This window comes from Trichomycterus rosablanca, chromosome 25 (genome assembly GCF_030014385.1).
Source record: "Trichomycterus rosablanca isolate fTriRos1 chromosome 25, fTriRos1.hap1, whole genome shotgun sequence".
Lineage (NCBI taxonomy): Eukaryota > Metazoa > Chordata > Actinopteri > Siluriformes > Trichomycteridae > Trichomycterus > Trichomycterus rosablanca.
In genome coordinates, this window is record NC_086012.1 from 4,308,226 (window position 1) to 4,325,852 (window position 17,627).

General features: G+C 39.5%; 1 protein-coding gene across 1 annotated transcript; it reads left to right on the forward strand.

Moving 5' to 3' along the window:
• Nucleotides 1-1,147: 1,147 nt before the first annotated feature.
• On the forward strand, nt 1,148-15,771 carry cul3b (cullin 3b). Its single transcript, XM_062987560.1, has 16 exons — nt 1,148-1,397; nt 5,769-5,966; nt 7,132-7,245; nt 7,344-7,504; nt 8,094-8,208; nt 8,303-8,531; nt 9,247-9,392; nt 9,483-9,659; nt 10,425-10,595; nt 11,277-11,384; nt 12,746-12,870; nt 13,046-13,142; nt 13,467-13,601; nt 13,694-13,880; nt 14,104-14,249; nt 14,654-15,771. The coding sequence occupies exons 1-16, from the start codon at nt 1,335-1,337 to the stop codon at nt 14,783-14,785; spliced, it is 2,304 nt and encodes a 767-aa protein (XP_062843630.1). The 5' UTR covers nt 1,148-1,334; the 3' UTR covers nt 14,786-15,771.
• The last annotated feature ends 1,856 nt before the right edge of the window (nt 15,772-17,627 follow it).

The window sequence follows — 17,627 nt, forward strand, 5'->3', positions numbered from 1 at the left end:
CAAATTAGTGAATGAATTTCAGATACTCTGCAGTCGAACTACTGGAATGCTACAGGGAAATGGGATGCAGTGCATGACTGACCAGAAAAAGACATTACTCAGGATGAGTGAATAAATGATCAAAGGCTTATACTGTTACAAAATATGCAAAGTTGTAAGAATGGGAATGATAGTTTGATGCAATGACAATTTACACTGTTAGAAATGCAAATACTCTGTTACTGCTTTTCTATAAACCACTAGGTCCCTGGAGCTATCAATACTATCTGCAGCATCACGTCATTAATTATACATGTATTCATTATCAGTTACTGCTTTTTATGATCAGGAATACGGTAACTTTTAATTTAAGTTGTTGGAAATCTGTAGTAGCCAGTATAATTCTGTCATGTTTTAGCATGTGAAAACTGAAGTACCTGGAGAAAACCCACAGTCCTGACCTGAATATGATATAAATTGTTTAACTTGTGATTGTTAAATAAATGTAGAAATACAATCATAGATTTTATGGCCTTTTTCAAGGTGTTTATTAGCAGTCTACTTAGATATAACGCTTTGCCCAAACATTATAGAGACTCTAAATCCTTTGTGCCAACCTATACAACACAAAGTTAAAATATTTTTAAATATTATCAAAAATAAGCCCAAGTGCACATGTGAAACAAACACATATTTCCTGGCCTGCTGTCATTTAACTTAAATAAATGTTCCCAGTAATTGTCCATGTGTAATTAAAATAATAGCCCATTCCCATTCCCCACATCAGGGCACCTCAAACTAACACTGGTGTATTGTAATGTTGGGACGTTAAGGAACATTAAACAAATTATAAGATACTATATGTATTATGATCGTTTAATCGAATCATTTAATAAATATTATAAATATATCTCGTTTAATTTGTTGATTGTCAATTTAATTGGAGGTGTACAGAGCGCTAAAGTTCAGTTCTGCCAAGTTACGCTATACAAGATTGATTTTTCCCCACCCGTATTCCAGAAACATTCAGCCTCAGGTACTGTGATTTGCTGGTGATGGCGTCTTTTCGCATTCTGATTGGATAAAACGTCATATTTACAAGCTTCATCCAATCAGAGGACCGTAAAAGAAAACGGGTAGGAAAACAAATCCTGCAGAGCCATGTAGGTCCGCCATCATTCGGCAGTAGAGTGCTAGTAGAGGCGAGCGGTCGGTTGTCAACAAGTCTGGAGTGAAGAAGATCTCCGACTGTTACAGCAGCTCTAGTGGAGGCTGATAATCGGCTCCACAAACTTATTCCCCTGCAGGACTAGGAGCAGAGTTTCATGTGAACGCAGAAAAACAAAGAGCCAAACATGTCCAATCTCAGCAAAGGCGGCACCAAAAAGGACACCAAGATGAGGATACGGGCTTTTCCTGTGAGTACTGACCGCTCACAGTGAGCGCCGCGCCGCCCGGCCATTCACTGGGTTGTGGGGATTTGAAGGCCTGGTCTCTTTTTATTAGTGTCCAAAATGTTGTCACGAATCCAATAGCGAACTAAATTATAGAATGTGAAACGCGAAATGAACGTTTATTACATCGTCATGTATATGTCTAACCTCCACGGCTGACTTATCATAGTTTTAGGCTTAAACAAAAAATATAAGCTAACGGCTAACCCGCTAGCTAGCTTGTCAACAGCTAATAGTTGTTCCGCTAGTTGCTTTGTCAGATAGCTTCACTAACATGTGATTAAAATGGTGTCTGCTCCTGACAAAACGAATAATATTTATGTATTTTTATATCTCGTCTGGTTATTATAATTATAATTATGGTTTAATATTTGTCATTTGGGTCATTAAGAAGCTAACGCTAAATTAGGAAGACTGGAATCTTCGGCTGCGTTCCAAACCGCATAGTTCTGTTTTAAATAGTTAATCCATATAAATATATATTTTAGGTTCTGATTAATTAAACCTACTGTGTTATATTATGTATGCGCAATAAAACGCAGCATTTTGTCCCGTAAACCCAGCTAATAAGTTTATGTTCAGGGTTAATATCGAATATTATAAAGATCTCTTTATTACCTGCGTTTGTGTATTCAAATCAATAAGATTTTACTTATTTAATATTTAATGTTCAGTAATACAAGACCCAATGAGGTGATAATATTCAAAAACACCAGATTTCTGCTTCATAACAAACTAATCTGCACCACAAACATGACAAAGTTCTAAGAACATAGATGATTTGATCATATTAATTGTTATTGTTAATATTACTGCCATTAAAGTACACTAATGTGATGAATGTAATAATAATAACAACAATCCAGCTCTTTTGCCCCAATTCGCTCTGCCATGCTGCCACTGTTGGGCCCTTGAGCAAGGCCCTTAACCCTCTTTGCTCCAGGTGCACTGGACTATATCTGACCCTGTGCTCTGACCCCAGCTTCCAAACAAGCTGAGATATGCGAAGAAAGAATTTTGTTGTGCTTTAATCGACTTACTATATAGCTTTAAAAAAATCATAAATACAGTTGCGGTGTTCAAGCACATTCAAATAAAACACAAAAGAAGTCAAATATGCTGAGTGTAGTTGTTTTTCTTTAAGACAATTGCAACCAATACAATGCAAGCAACTAAGTGTTAAGGCCCTTGCTCAGGAGCCCAACGGTGGCAACTAATGATCACTTGTCCCGTGTCTTAACCACTAATCTACCGCAGCCTCTATACATAATGATGCACAAATAAAATAAAGCAAATAAAGTCTAATTTGCTTGACAGCATTATAGTAGACCAGTTCATTTCAGGAATGGCAATTTCATGCCATTGTAAGACTGACCTGAGTGACCTGGGTGAATCCTGTTCCTTGTAAAACTAGGCATTGCACACATTGTAGTTTTTATGCTAAAATTTTAATATACACATTTTAAATTAAGACGTGTAAATGTTTCACTAGCTGCAGTACATCATCAGGTAGAAACAAACCTCCATCACCACCATAAACACAGTGCAAAAACAGTGAGGCTTAGAAATAGGTCAGTCCCAGTAGTGAACTTTCAGATTGGATTAGAAGGTTAATAAGTAATAGAATCTATCCTTTGTAGGATTCATATTTCCAGTGAGTGTAACACTGTTTGTGTAAAATATTTAGGCCTAATCCCCATGTCTCTAGTATGTTGTCTTTACACAACAGGTCAACCCAAAATCAGATTGAGCACCTCATCATGTTTATAATTAGGACATCTGCATACAGCTAGTATGCAGATGTCCTAATTATAAACATGATGAGGTGCTCAATAATCAAAACTTGCATAACGTACACATATACAGTGTATTAGAAAGCCTTGGACAATAAGTAAACACACCCTTTACGGGGGAACAACCAGGATTACTATTAAATATGATGATTTTAGTGCACAAGATTAGAAAGGAGTTTTTTGCAGGGACAGTGCAGGTCAGCGCAGGTTGGCTGTTTTGAAGACAAAGTTGGGGAGGCCAGATTGATGGTTTAGGGATGTACAGAGGAGGGATGAGGGTTATATTGGGAAAGGATGGAGCCAGCAGACGGAAGGAGGAGAGGAAAGCCAAAGAGTTTTATGGATTCAGTGATGGAGGACCCACAGGTGGTTGGTGTTACAAAAGAAGATGTTCAGGACCAGGCACGATGGAGATGAATAATTTGTTGTGGTGACCATGTGGTGAAAAGTTTTGCTACCAAGACTTACTTAAAATACATTTAGTCTCTTATTATATCACATAGTGCTACAAAATTGGCCAAGCAGATACACAAGTTTATGAAAACTAATACATCAATTATTCATATAATTAAAGACAAAGGATACAGCGTGTGATTGGTTGCAATTTTACATACAATACATACTATCCTTTACCAAATTTGGTTTGAATCCTGTATCTGCAAAGGTTTTGTTTTGTTCCACCAGTTTGGCCTTGATCACCCGAGTCTTAATCATGGCCTTGGCCACTGGACACATAACTGACTAATTGGGAGAGAAGAATGAAAACTTGAGCACACCGTGACTCCCCAGTTAGGTATCATAAACCGTTGGCTGTTCTATTTGATGTACACTGGGAGTTCAAGGAGAGTTCTGTGTAAGCTTAGAAAAAAAGTTACTGATATGAAACGTATACAGGGAACGTATATATTCAGAGTCAAACTTTGAAAGGGATTAATTGATAGAATGTGCAGTATATGTGATAAAATTACATCAATAACCACATCCCCTAATGAGAACAGTCGACAGATGAAGTAAAAGTGCACTATTTGAGGTATTTGCTAAATGTCCTATAAACAAAACAAGAAGATTAAATGTGCTTTTGAAGGTCACACTTGCACATTTATGCTAGCACACATTAAAAAAACGAAAAGTGTTAAACTCACTGTATTGATATTCATTTCTTTGTGGGCATATTAAAAACGCACTGTATTTAAATGGAACTGGCTGAGCACATTCATGAACTCTTATGTTTGAAGCAGTTTGTTTCTCATCCGCTGTGCATCAGTGTGAATGCTGTCTGTTTCAATGACTCGGCTAAAAATGTCTCGGGGAAACACAGCCTCTGGAAGATTACCTGTTCAGTGATCCTAATGTGGCATTGCAGTCAAATCGAGTGTTTTCACTCTAGTCATCCTGCAGCACAATAGTACGATAAAAATGAAGAATAACAAATACAAATGTTATATTTTACTGCTGTTCTGACTGTTTTTGAAGCCAGCAACAGCATTTTTGTACATTATCTGAGCTGTTTATTGTTTACTCAGCCTCGTATGTAGGGTGTGTTCTTACCTTCCATCCAGTGCACTACAACCCTGACCAGGACAAATCAGTTACTGATGAGAAAAGTAAAAGGCATTATATCATTATATTGTGATTCACCAATATGTCAATTCAGGGCAGATAAATCTGCCAATGCTGATACTAATACTTCACTTAAAAATAAATAGATAAAATACAGATGTTGGGAATACAAGATAGATCAGCAATGCAATACTGTCCCATAGGGCTACCAAAAAGAACATGGCTTAATATTTTAATAGGATTGGATGCTTTTCAGTCCAGATTTTTCCAGGCAGATTCTTCATGCTTGGTGTCCATATGCACAGATACATGTTCAGATAGAAAAAAAGTGCGGTCAAGTCAATCCTGACTCCTGGTGACCACATGGGTAGTGTTTCTTCAGACTATTCTGGCTTCTGTTGGTTCATTGCTCCTTGAATTGTATTCATTTTGTCGCTAGCCATCCTCTTCCTCTTTTGCTTTCAACTCTTCCATGCATAATTGTCTTTTCCAATGAATTGGTTCAGTTCCAGTTTGGTTGTCTGGGCTTCCACTGAGAGGTTAGGTTTGATTTGGTTTAGTTTTTCTTGCCATCCAAGGTACAGTACTCTCAAAAGTCTTTGCCAACATTGCAGGAAGTTAACAATGAAGAAAGTACAATACAGTCTGGTCTACCTCACAAAGTAGTGCTAGATATCATGTTCAGAAGAACGCTTTTGACAGATAGTAATGTGGAACAATAATGGATCATGTTTTTAAGTACTGAACTGATTCTAGTTGTTTGTTGTGTCTTAAATGTATGTAAATCATAGAAATGTATCAAATATGTCCACAGGTTCTCTGTAGAAAAATTTATAGAGAGACTTTGTAGCTCATCCAGAGGTGGTGATTTGTAACTAAATCAACACTACCTACCAGACGTTGCATTCTTAATCCTGTGAATGTAGTTTTTCCTCTCAGTCTGAGTCTCTCACGTCTTTCTCTTATTTGTCGTTTCGTTCAGATGACGATGGACGAGAAGTACGTCAACAACATCTGGGACCTTCTCAAGAACGCCATCCAGGAGATCCAAAGGAAGAACAACAGCGGCCTGAGCTTCGAGGAGCTGTACAGGAACGCGTACACTATGGTGCTGCACAAACACGGAGAGAAGCTCTACACGGGTCTGCGGGAGGTCGTCACCGAGCACCTCATTTACAAAGTAAGAGAGCGGGCACCAATGTTACGGTGTGAGATATTTACTGATTATATGCCAGCCCGCTAATGCTGAGATCTGGGGTTTAAATCTCAGCGGTGCTATCAGTGGATTGGGCGTCTGCACAGAGATGATTGCCTATGGCTGAGGAGGTGGGGGTTGGCTATGCCTGGGAGTCAAACACTTAGTTCCACTTACCAGTCACTTAAAAGCACCCCCATAGTATCACCACCTGTTTGATTAAAGAGATTAGCCAGGTGATGTGCATTGCCTGTTTTTCACCAGGCGTAATACTTGGACGGTGGTGGCTCAGTGGTTAAGGTACTGGACTAGTAATCCAAAGGTTGCCTGTTTGAGCCCCACCACTACCATCAAGTTGCCACTGTTGGGCCCCTGAGCAAATCTCTTAACCCATAAACCGTATTCTCTCATAATTGTAAGTCACTTTGAGTACAAGCGTCCGCTATATGCTGCAAATGTAATTGTAATGCTGCCGTTCTGCAATTCTGTTTAATTTTTGTCATATCAGACCAGAGAATCTTTTCCCTCATGTTGCCAGAGTTCTGTACATGCCGTTTAGCAATCCTCACGTGAGCTGTCGTGTCGTGTCGTGCCTTTTACTCAACAGTGACTTTCTGTCTTGACACTCCCCGTAAGGGCTTATTTATGAAATGCAACCAACAGGTTCTCCCGTCTCAGCACAGGACTTTTGGATCTCTTAGAATGACCGTTGGGTTCTTTTTTACATTCCTGATAACACCTTCTAATGCAGTGTAATTGCGTTTACAGCCAACAACACATAGCGCACTCTATTCCCAGTGTTACAACATGTACGGTTCAGCCTCAGAATTGATCAGGGCCCCCAGTCAATATAGCTGAGTGTACAGATAGTGACCCTAACAGGCTTTATTACCATTTGTTGTGTGGCACGGTGGGTAGGTAGCAAGAGGTTCCTGGGTTCAATTTCCAGGTGGAACGTCTGGGTCCTTTCTGTGTGGAGTTTGCATGTTCTCCCCGTGTCTGTGTGGGTTTCCTCCCACAGTCCAAAGACATGCAGTCAGGTTAACTGGAGATACAAAATTGTCCATGATTGTAACCAAAGTGTGTAAAATCCTGATGATGTTAAAATCCTAATTAAATAAGATCAAATTTACCATTTGTTTTCATGAAGGTGCGTGAGGACGTATTAAATTCTCTGAACAACAACTTCCTACAAACGTTAAACCAAGCCTGGAACGACCACCAGACAGCCATGGTGATGATCAGAGATATCCTGATGTACATGGTGAGTGTTCATCATGTTAAATGCTGCATGTTTGATCGTTGACTTGATTTGTTTTCACTCTGATCATGAGGGTCCCCCTTTTGTGTCACGTCTCACAGGACCGAGTTTACGTGCAACAGAACAACGTGGAAAACGTCTATAATCTGGGGCTCATCATCTTTCGGGACCAGGTGGTTCGCTACGGCTGCATCCGGGACCACTTGAGGCAGACTCTGCTAGACATGATAGCCCGCGAGAGGAAGGGCGAGGTGGTGGATCGGTAAGAGCTATTACTGCATGATGTTTTAGTTAATGGCAGAAGGAATGCTTTTACTTGGCATATATACATAAACAGTCAAATTAAATGCTTTTTTAGCATATCCTAGCTTTCTTAGTGCAGGGACAGCCATTGTATGGCACCCTTGGGGCTGAGAGGGTTAAGGGTTAAGCTTCTGGCTACATTTTAAAGCTGGGATTTAAACCCACAACATTCAATATTTTATTTTTTTGCTATTTTAGTTATGCATTTTCTTCCCTTTTCTCCCAATTTAGTGTAGTCAATTAGTCTTCTGCTGCTCTGGTCGTGTCCAAAGACTGTATTTTTGCCCATTGTTTGCCCATACTTTCAGTGAATTTGCACTGCCACTCACTGATCTCTGTGCTCCTCCACTTTCTGTACATGCACCTCGGGCTACCACCGAGCGACCTTGCACAGCGTCGAAGACCCCACCCATTTTCAGTCCAGTCTTTTCCCATCCGGCAGACTTTAAAGGCCAATTTTGTCTGCTGCAGGCACTGCTAATTTGCGCCACCTGATACAAATTTGTCTCAACTTTTGGTCCTAATCTTACTCTGTCTGTCCTCACCAGGGGTGCCATACGTAATGCCTGCCAAATGCTGATGATCTTAGGCCTTGAAGGCCGATCTGTCTATGAAGAGGACTTCGAGGCGCCGTTCTTAGAAATGTCTGCAGAATTCTTCCAGGTTTGTAGACTTATCATTTTGTAACATAATCATCTGAAGAGGATGGAGCCATTTCTTGTAGAAGTTTAATCTGTGGTCCTTTGAATGTTCTCAGATGGAGAGTCAAAAGTTCTTGGCCGAGAACAGCGCGAGCGTGTACATAAAGAAGGTGGAGGCCCGGATAAACGAGGAGATCGAGCGAGTGATGCATTGCCTGGATAAGTCCACGGAGGAGCCCATCGTGAAGGTGGTGGAGCGTGAGCTCATCTCTAAGCACATGAAGACTATTGTGGAAATGGAGAACTCTGGCCTCGTCCACATGCTTAAAAATGGAAAGACAGAAGGTACGACTGGCTATACAGTGTACATTTTTATCATCACTCTATAGGCTGTATTACGTTAGCCTGTTTGAATGGAAGCAAGGAACGGTCTATTGCAATTGTAGTCTATTCCGTTTAGATTTTTTATAATGTATTAGGGTGGCACAGTGGGTTCGATTCCCAGGTGGGAATTCCCACAGCCCAAAGATGTACAAGTGAGGTGAATCAGAGATACAAAATTGTCCATGACTGTGTTTGATATTAAAAACTTGAACTGATGAATCTTGTGTAACCAGTAACTACCTGTTCTGTCATGAATGTAACCAAAGTGTCTAAAGCATAAGGTTAAAAATCCTAATAAATAATTATTATAATGTATATTAGAATTATTGGTTACATAGACTTCTGTATGGATGCGTTTATGGGTTCCTTATGCCTAGTGCACAACACACTGTTTCATCTATGAAAGGTTCCTCTACAAGTGTTACTAGCCAATCACAGTCTTGTCTTTGGTATATGAGAAGTGCTGGATCTGTGTATCTCAGAAGAAGCACTGGCAAGCTTCACTCTCATTGTGATTGTAATTGTCCTATGTTGAGAAATTCTATGCTGGTGGGTGGGGAAAAATGGCTGTATACTTTAGTCACTTAGATTTCTTATCATGACCTAAATCAACATGAGCTGCTTTTTACTTAGTAGTTTAAATCCATGTTTTTTTTTTATTTCTGTGTGTTTGCAGACCTGGCATGTATGTATAAGCTGTTCAGCAGGGTGCCAAATGGTCTAAAGACAATGTGCGAGTGCATGAGCGCCTACCTGCGGGAGCAGGGCAAGGCTCTAGTGTCAGAGGAAGGAGAGGGAAAGAACCCAGTGGACTACATCCAGGTACTAGCATCCATCCTATACCCTGAAGTGTAAATGTAAAAGTTTTTGTCATTTCCGTGTCTCGTTCACGCTTTTCCTTTCCTCATATAGGGTTTGCTGGACCTGAAGTCTCGCTTTGATCGCTTCCTGCAGGAGTCCTTTAATAACGACCGGCTGTTCAAACAGACCATAGCGGGCGACTTTGAGTACTTCCTCAATCTCAATCCTCGGTCGCCCGAGTACCTCTCGCTCTTTATTGATGACAAGCTGAAGAAGGGCGTGAAAGGAGTGAGTCATAAAAACAGACTTCTTCCTTATGTTTGTGCAGAGTACATCAACCCGGTAGTTTCTGTCTGCTGCATGTGAGTCACTGTGTTCAGTGGAATGAAAAAAACATCTTATTAATGACGGATTACACAACGTGGTCATAGATTGAGCTGGATGGATGAGGGCTAGCAGAACACCCTAGCCATCTCGGGGCCGGTCCCAAGCCTGGATAAAAATAAAGATGGAATTTAAAATAAAAGAACTAGGCCTAAACAGGTTTTTGGACCAGAATATAACAAGGCCATAACATTAAAGTCACAAGTGGTCACATAGGATCAAGCAGCGTAAAGATGCGTAAAGAATCATTTATGCAGTGTGAAAGTCTAAATCATAACCATATCATATTGTTTGTGGGGCAGTTGTAGCCTAGTGGTTAAGGTACTGGACTAGGAATCAAAAGGTTGCTGGTTTAAGCCCCACAACTGCCAGGCTGTCACTGTTGGACCCTTGAGCATGGTCCTTAACCCCTAGTTGCTTAGACAGTATGCTGTCACAGTACTGTAAATCACTTTGGATAAAAGCGTCTGCTAAATGCCGGAAATGTAAGTATAAACGTTTGACATGACAACAGTTGTGTATATACTGAGAGGTAATTTGTTTGTTACATTGAACATGCTGGTTTTTAGTGATGATTCAGCCCAGTTCCTAAATCATTAATAGTTAAAATCTCATTATTACATTTAACTTCTGCGATCCTGACGTCTTCAAACCTGATCTCTTCCACAGCTTACTGAGCAAGAGGTTGAATCCATCCTGGATAAGGCCATGGTGCTGTTCAGGTTCATGCAGGAGAAGGACGTCTTCGAGCGCTACTACAAACAGCACCTGGCCAGGAGGCTCCTAACCAACAAGAGCGTCTCCGACGACTCGGAGAAGAACATGATCTCAAAGTTAAAGGCAAGTTCTTAAGTGCTCGCTGCACCTAACCGATTTGTTTGATAGGAACAAATCATTTACACAAGATTCCATATTGGACACACTAAACTTACTCATAACTACCTGCTTAAAGGGAGACCAGTCCCTCACTTGCCCCCTTCTGTGGAGCCAGAACATAACACCAGATCAAAATTCTACAATAAAACGACTACAAAGAAATCTTCACCTCATCCCCCCTATATAGCCATAGCAGCTGACATGGCATTAAGAATCGAACAAACAAACCTGTTTTGGTTTTTACTGTTGCGATAGTATTTTCTTTAAGGTATTCCTTATAATGGCAGTACTGGCATAAGACCCGGAATGCATCATTAGTTTAATACTAAGGCTGCGTTCACATGACATGCGGCAAAACCACTTCCTATGAAGTGAGACCTTGCTTGCTATCTACCTCGCCACTGCGCTTCCTTGAGTAGCAGCAGATTTGTTGTGCTGACTCGTGGTTTCTACAGCCTGTCGCGACGCTCAAAGTTTAATCTGATTGATTGTTGACCCAGTTTGCCACTGAACTTTTCACTGACGTTTTATTTCAATCTTTAGCGTAGATGATTTTATTCACAAGTACAGTTAGCAAATTTGATAGAATGCTTATCATGAATGGAACTTAATGACCTGTCTGCTCAAATGTGTCCAAATATGCAGACGGAGTGTGGCTGTCAGTTCACCTCTAAACTGGAAGGCATGTTCAGGGACATGAGCATCTCAAACACAACCATGGATGAGTTCCGCCAGCACCTGCAATCAACAGGGGTAAGAAAAGACTCGTTTCTGAATTTGTCTAATGAATGCTGTTATGATAGGAGAGGGTGTAGAACAAGGTTGAGCATTTTTCTTGTGTTTTTGTCTTTATTTCAGTGCATTTTTATTTAAATATGTCAGTATTACACAGTGATGATTAGGGCTGAAACGATTCCTCGAGTAACTCGAGTAAATCGATTACTAAAAATCATCGATTCAAATTTTTTGCATCGAGGAATCGTTTAATCCGCACAACCATATACAGCTCACGGTGTTTTACACGGACGACTTTCACTTTTGCGCAGCGTGTTTAACGTGAAGAATCTGAGGGCTGCGTCCCAGATATCTTAAACATAAACAGAACTTAACAGGACTTGATCCGGGTTCTTTTTGCGGACAGTTTAATGAACACTACGTATTTGGACACGTTCGCCGCTCCTGCGAACTGAACGTATCGGTTTAGGACGCAGCCGAGATTTGATAGCGCGGACTGCAAAATATAGTGAGAAAATAGCGAACAGGGGGAGACTGGACAGAGAAAACCACAGAAAGTTTGAGATCATTTTAAGCTGATAAAACTAAAACTCAGTATAACATCCACACCATCAGAGCGTCGTGTTTACTTTACTCATGTTTACTTACTTTACTTCGTTTCAACCACCACAGGCTTTTATGAAGATTTAGGCACACACACACACACACACAGACACACACACACACACACACCAGATCTACCTCATCTAGAGACACAATCCTGACAGATTTTTATCCCCCTACAAACACCACAAAACCTCCCAACAAAATATTAAAGCTTTATGTTCTGCGTGAGCTGTAGCTGAAACTTTGAGTTTTGAAAGTTGCACAAATTACAGGCTTATGTTCATGTATTTTTGTTTATTATTATTTATGACTTGATGACCTGATGTTTCAGGTTGCCTGTTTACATTTTAAAAGTAAATTGATTTATTTTTGATTTATTTATTTTTGCATTTAAAAAATGTTAAACTGTCCTGTATGCAAGGAATACAAATGTACAGTTTGGTTTAAGAAACATGTCTTATTTAATCTAATATGTATTTGTTTTTGCTCTTTGTTAAAGCAAAAGTATTTCTTATCCGATTACTCGATTAATCGCTGGAATAATCGATAGAATACTCGATTACAAAAATAATCGATAGTTGCAGCCCTAAACTGGACTCATGTCTGCCAAAAAGTTCCACATCATCAGTCCACAGAATATTATTCCAAACGTCTCGGTGTTGTCTAGATTAACTTTTTTTAAGCAACCCACATTATATATTGTGATTTTTTACGTGACCCAGGCAACACAAACAAGGCATCTTACTCTCTTTGTACAATCTTACCCTTTCTAGGTATCTTTGGGTGGTGTTGACCTCACAGTGAGGGTGTTGACAACAGGTTACTGGCCAACTCAATCAGCCACACCCAAGTGTAACATCCCCCCTTCACCCAGACATGCATTCGAGGTTTTTAGAAGGTATGTAAAGCCAATATTTATTCACCTTTATTCAGTTAAATGACTGCAGTGCTATTAGTTGCCTTAAAATATTCTGCATTGTTATTCTTTATTTATTCTTAAGGTCAGAATTTAAAACGTATTTAGTGTTGTATTTATAAACATGATTTATATCTTTATTTTTTTGCATTTTCAGGTTTTATTTGGCCAAGCACAGTGGCAGGCAGCTCACACTACAGCACCACATGGGCTCTGCAGATCTCAATGCTACCTTCTATGGACCAATTAAAAAGGTACCAATAACTCTTGCTATTTGTTGAGAGTTAAAATAGTATTGATTTTGCAGTAATAAAGCAACAGGGCACCAGAGAGACAGTGTTACTACAAATAATGTTCCATCTGTAATAGAAAGCTGTAGATTGCCACAGCTGTGGTATTTTTTGTTAATACAATGTATGTGTCCAAATGAGCTAAATAAATAACATGCATTAAGAAATAAAAAGCAGGGAATGGATTCATAAATTAGTTATTACATTTACATACAAGCTGGTGGTTCCGTGTGTATTTAGGACAATAAGTGTACGGCTTTGTAATATTTTGTGTATTTTTTTAACCAGGAGGATGGCTCTGATGTGGGTGTGGGTGGTGCCCAGGTGACAGGTTCCAATACCAGAAAGCATATTCTTCAAGTCTCCACCTTCCAAATGACCATTCTGATGCTCTTTAACAACAGAGAGAAGTCTACCTTTGAGGTATTATGACGTGATACAAGAAGGAAAACGGGTGAAACATCTCCATCCTGAATTCTTTAGTTAATGTGTGTTGCTTTTTCACTTCTTTGCAGGAGATCCAGCAGGAAACGGACATCCCGGAACGAGAGCTGGTGCGGGCGCTGCAGTCTCTTGCCTGTGGAAAGCCCACCCAGCGAGTGCTCACAAAGGAGCCCAAATCCAAAGAGATCGAGAATGGGCATGTATTTACAGTCAACGACCAGTTCACCTCCAAATTGCACAGAGTAAAGATCCAGACAGGTACCTGACCCAAAACATAAGTTTTACAGTAATACTAAAAATTGCTTTATTAGGTACACCTATGGTTTGTACAGCTTTAATATGTTAGTCAGCTTTAAAGTAGGTTTCTAGATGTTTAGAACATACCCAAAACCCTCAGAGATTCAAGATTATTTTTTTAGACTAATGGTATTAATAAACACGCCTCATCCCATATGGGTTTGTTTTTGTCATGACACCGCAGTTGCTGCTAAGCAGGGCGAGTCCGACCCCGAGAGGAAAGAAACACGGCAGAAAGTGGACGACGACAGAAAGCATGAGATCGAAGCGGCCATCGTTCGCATCATGAAGTCCAGGAAAAAGATGCAGCACAATGTGCTAGTAGCAGAGGTATGATTTATAGCTTATTTAGAATCCATCAGTCCATTAGCATTCGGAGTTAACTGCCCCTCAAATATAAATATATATATACTGCATCATATCACTGTTATCAAAGGCTCGGTCACTATGTCTTTTTGTTAGATGTTTATAAGGTATCACAGTGATCGAAATCACTATCAGTGCGCATGCTGTGAAAGTGCAGACTAGTTAAGAATTTACTATAGAATCTAACACCATAGCAAGATCAGACAAATCAAACTCTGACATTTTCTTGAAAGCAGCAGTGGATTCACAATTGGGAATTGGAAATGACTAGATTTGGAGATAAAAAGGAAAACTCCAGACAAAAAGAATAAAATGAATCTATTTCTAGCAAAACAGGGTATAATGTTTTCTCTATTCTTTCTCTGCAGGTCACTCAGCAGTTACGGGCACGATTCCTTCCTAGTCCTGTGGTTATTAAAAAGCGCATTGAAGGACTCATAGAGAGGGAGTATTTGGCACGAACGCCAGAAGACCGCAAAGTGTACACTTATGTAGCGTAAATGTGGCATGAATTTCAAATAAAATCTGGAGATGAAGAGTGCAAGAAAGTTATTTTGGGACTTGCTATGCGCATGAACTGGGAGGTTTTCGTTGTTTTTTCCCTTTTTTTTTTTTTTTTTTGTTTGTTTCTTTTTTGTTTTCCACCGTTTCTGGGGTAAACTGAGAAGTTAACCTTTAACCTTCTGTACGAAGTGGTTTTAAATAGTTCCTAGCAGTTCACAAAAAAGCCTTCCAAAGCTTCCATGGAACTGGATGTGATTCAGCTCTGGACTTGCAGACGAGGTGTTTGTCTCTGTGAGAGAACTGTGCTAGGGTCGCTGTAAACCCTATAAAACTGACCTGGAAGAACAACAGAAGTGCCCAAACAAAAGAAGAATGATGGCTTTTCAATGTGCAACTGCTTCCACATAGCATTCAGGTCACAGTGAAATACAGTACGTAAACCTTCCCAGATTTCTTTTTTGTTAGCTTGAGCCTCTTTTCCATGTCTGTGTAAACGTGTTAGTGTTCTGTGGCACCATGTTGGTTCAACAGGTAGAACACTGCCTGCAGAAGATTTTTAAAAAATTGAGGCGGGGTATCAGAGAGCCATATCGTTGCTTTGAAGCATGCCATTTCTGATGCGGGGTGGACTAACAATTTCAAGAACTGGTTTGAACTGGTTTGAACTGGTTTCCTTGTTTTAATGTTTTCTCTATTTGGCATGGCCAAATGTAAATTTAAATATTAGCTTATTTTGTAGGGTCCTTCAGATGCAGTTCAATAAGAGGGTTTGGGGTTTTGTGCGGGGGGGGGGTTTGCTTGTTTTTTTTTTTGTTTGTTTTTTTTCCTTTCAGTAAAAGAAGGAACTTCTGGAGCATTGTGTCTAAAAGTGTATAAATTGTAAAATAATTATTGTACTCATGAAGTGAACTGTACAGGGCCTTGTTTTCATCATTATTAAATGTAGAAAAGGAGATAAAAAATAAATGGATTTGCTGCTTTGGGTCTTTTTTTGCTTAATGACTATCATCCTGGAAAACTAAAAATTGTTTGTCAATATACACCAGTAAACTAAAACATAAGGATCACCCGCCTAATGTTTTTTGACACAGCTCTGCCCCAATGAGACATGGACTCCACAAGACGTGAAGGAGTTCTGTGATATCTGGTACTAAGCCATTACCAGCAAGCCCCTTAAGTTCTGTATGCTGTAAGGTGGATTATTTTAAAGTGCATCCTGATGCCATGTCCTCCGCAAACAGGTGATGTGCATGTACTCAGTCGTCCACATGATTTTTGAAAAAACAGTATTTGTAGGACCAGCCAACTTACTTCTGTTGGTCCGATGAAAGGTCCAGTGAGATGTCATTAGAAATGGTCTGCTGATTGATGATTGCATGCTCTTCTAAGCAGCAAATTAAGGATCTGAGAATGTAACTATTTGCACCTACAAAGCAGGAGATACTTTATTAACATAAAAGTATGTTAAGCTTGCAATTTACATTGTCCAAAATATGATTAAGAACTAGCATTTATGGGCAACAGTAAAGGTCAGAGCAATGCAAAATAAAAGCCCTACATCACAGCACCATTCTACTGTGTAGTGTGATTTTCAGTCTTCATGATGACGCTTTATCTGCAACCTGATGTCTGAAAACAACATCTAGATAAGCCATATGCATTTTGTAAAGAACTTTTTTGAGTTGATGAGACAATTAGCATGGAAACGCATTTAATAAAAATGACATGCTTACCTTCAAAAAACAAGCAAATGGTCCTATATGTCCTTAACACAAATGACTTGACATGTGTTTTTCTCAGAAACAAGCTAAAATGTGGTTTCATCTGACCTTAATCCAGTACTTTGCATGACTTCAGCCCTGCCCCTAGGTGTAGTTATGTTGATTTAAGGAAAAAAAAAAGCACATGCATAATATTCTGTAGCTTTCTCTTTTGAAGGTGTCCTGTGATACCTGACACCAAGATACTGGCAGAAGGTCCTGTAGGTTACTCCTTGGAACTTTCATGGGTCTAACCTGTTTGTCCAATACAGCTCAGGAATGCACAATCACTCCGGTTTTTGTGGAATTTGAAGGCTGAGATAACACCTTTACGTTTCTTATACCATTTACAGTAGTGTTAAAAAAAATAGCAGTGATTTAAAAAAAGTGAATAAAGCACAAAATCATTATAATAACTTTTATTTCCATAAATGCAAATGCACTGAAAATACTACACTTTCAATTCTAAATCAAAACATTAACCAAATTTTGCCAGTTTGTGTTCATCCTTTACAGAAAGTTAAGAAAAATGAATATTAGGCTGTTCAAAAAAATAGCAGTGCCAGCATTTTTCATTAAAAACTCAAAAAAATTATCTATAACATGAAAAAATGTTTGAGGTTTCACTTTACTTTAAATTACTGAACTAATATTTAGTGGCAAAACAATTGTTTCTGAGATCTGTGTTGCATGGAGTCGATCAACTTCTGGCACCTCTGAACAGGTATTCCAGTCCAGGATGATTAGACTACATTCCACAGTTCTTCTGCAATTTTGGGTTTTGCCTCAAAAAAACGCGCTTCAGATATCAGAACACAAGTTCTCTATGGGATTGAAGTCAGGGGATTGGGCTGACCACTCTATTACCTCAATCTTGTTTGTCTGTAACCAAGATGTTTTGGGTCATTGTCATGTTGAAACACCCATTTTAAGCACATTTCTTCTTTGACATAGGGCAACATGATCTCCTCAAGTGTTCTGATATATTTAAACTGATCCATGATCCCTCGTATGCGATAAATAGGTGTAACACCATGGTATGAGAAACATCCCCATATCATCATTTTGTACCACCGTG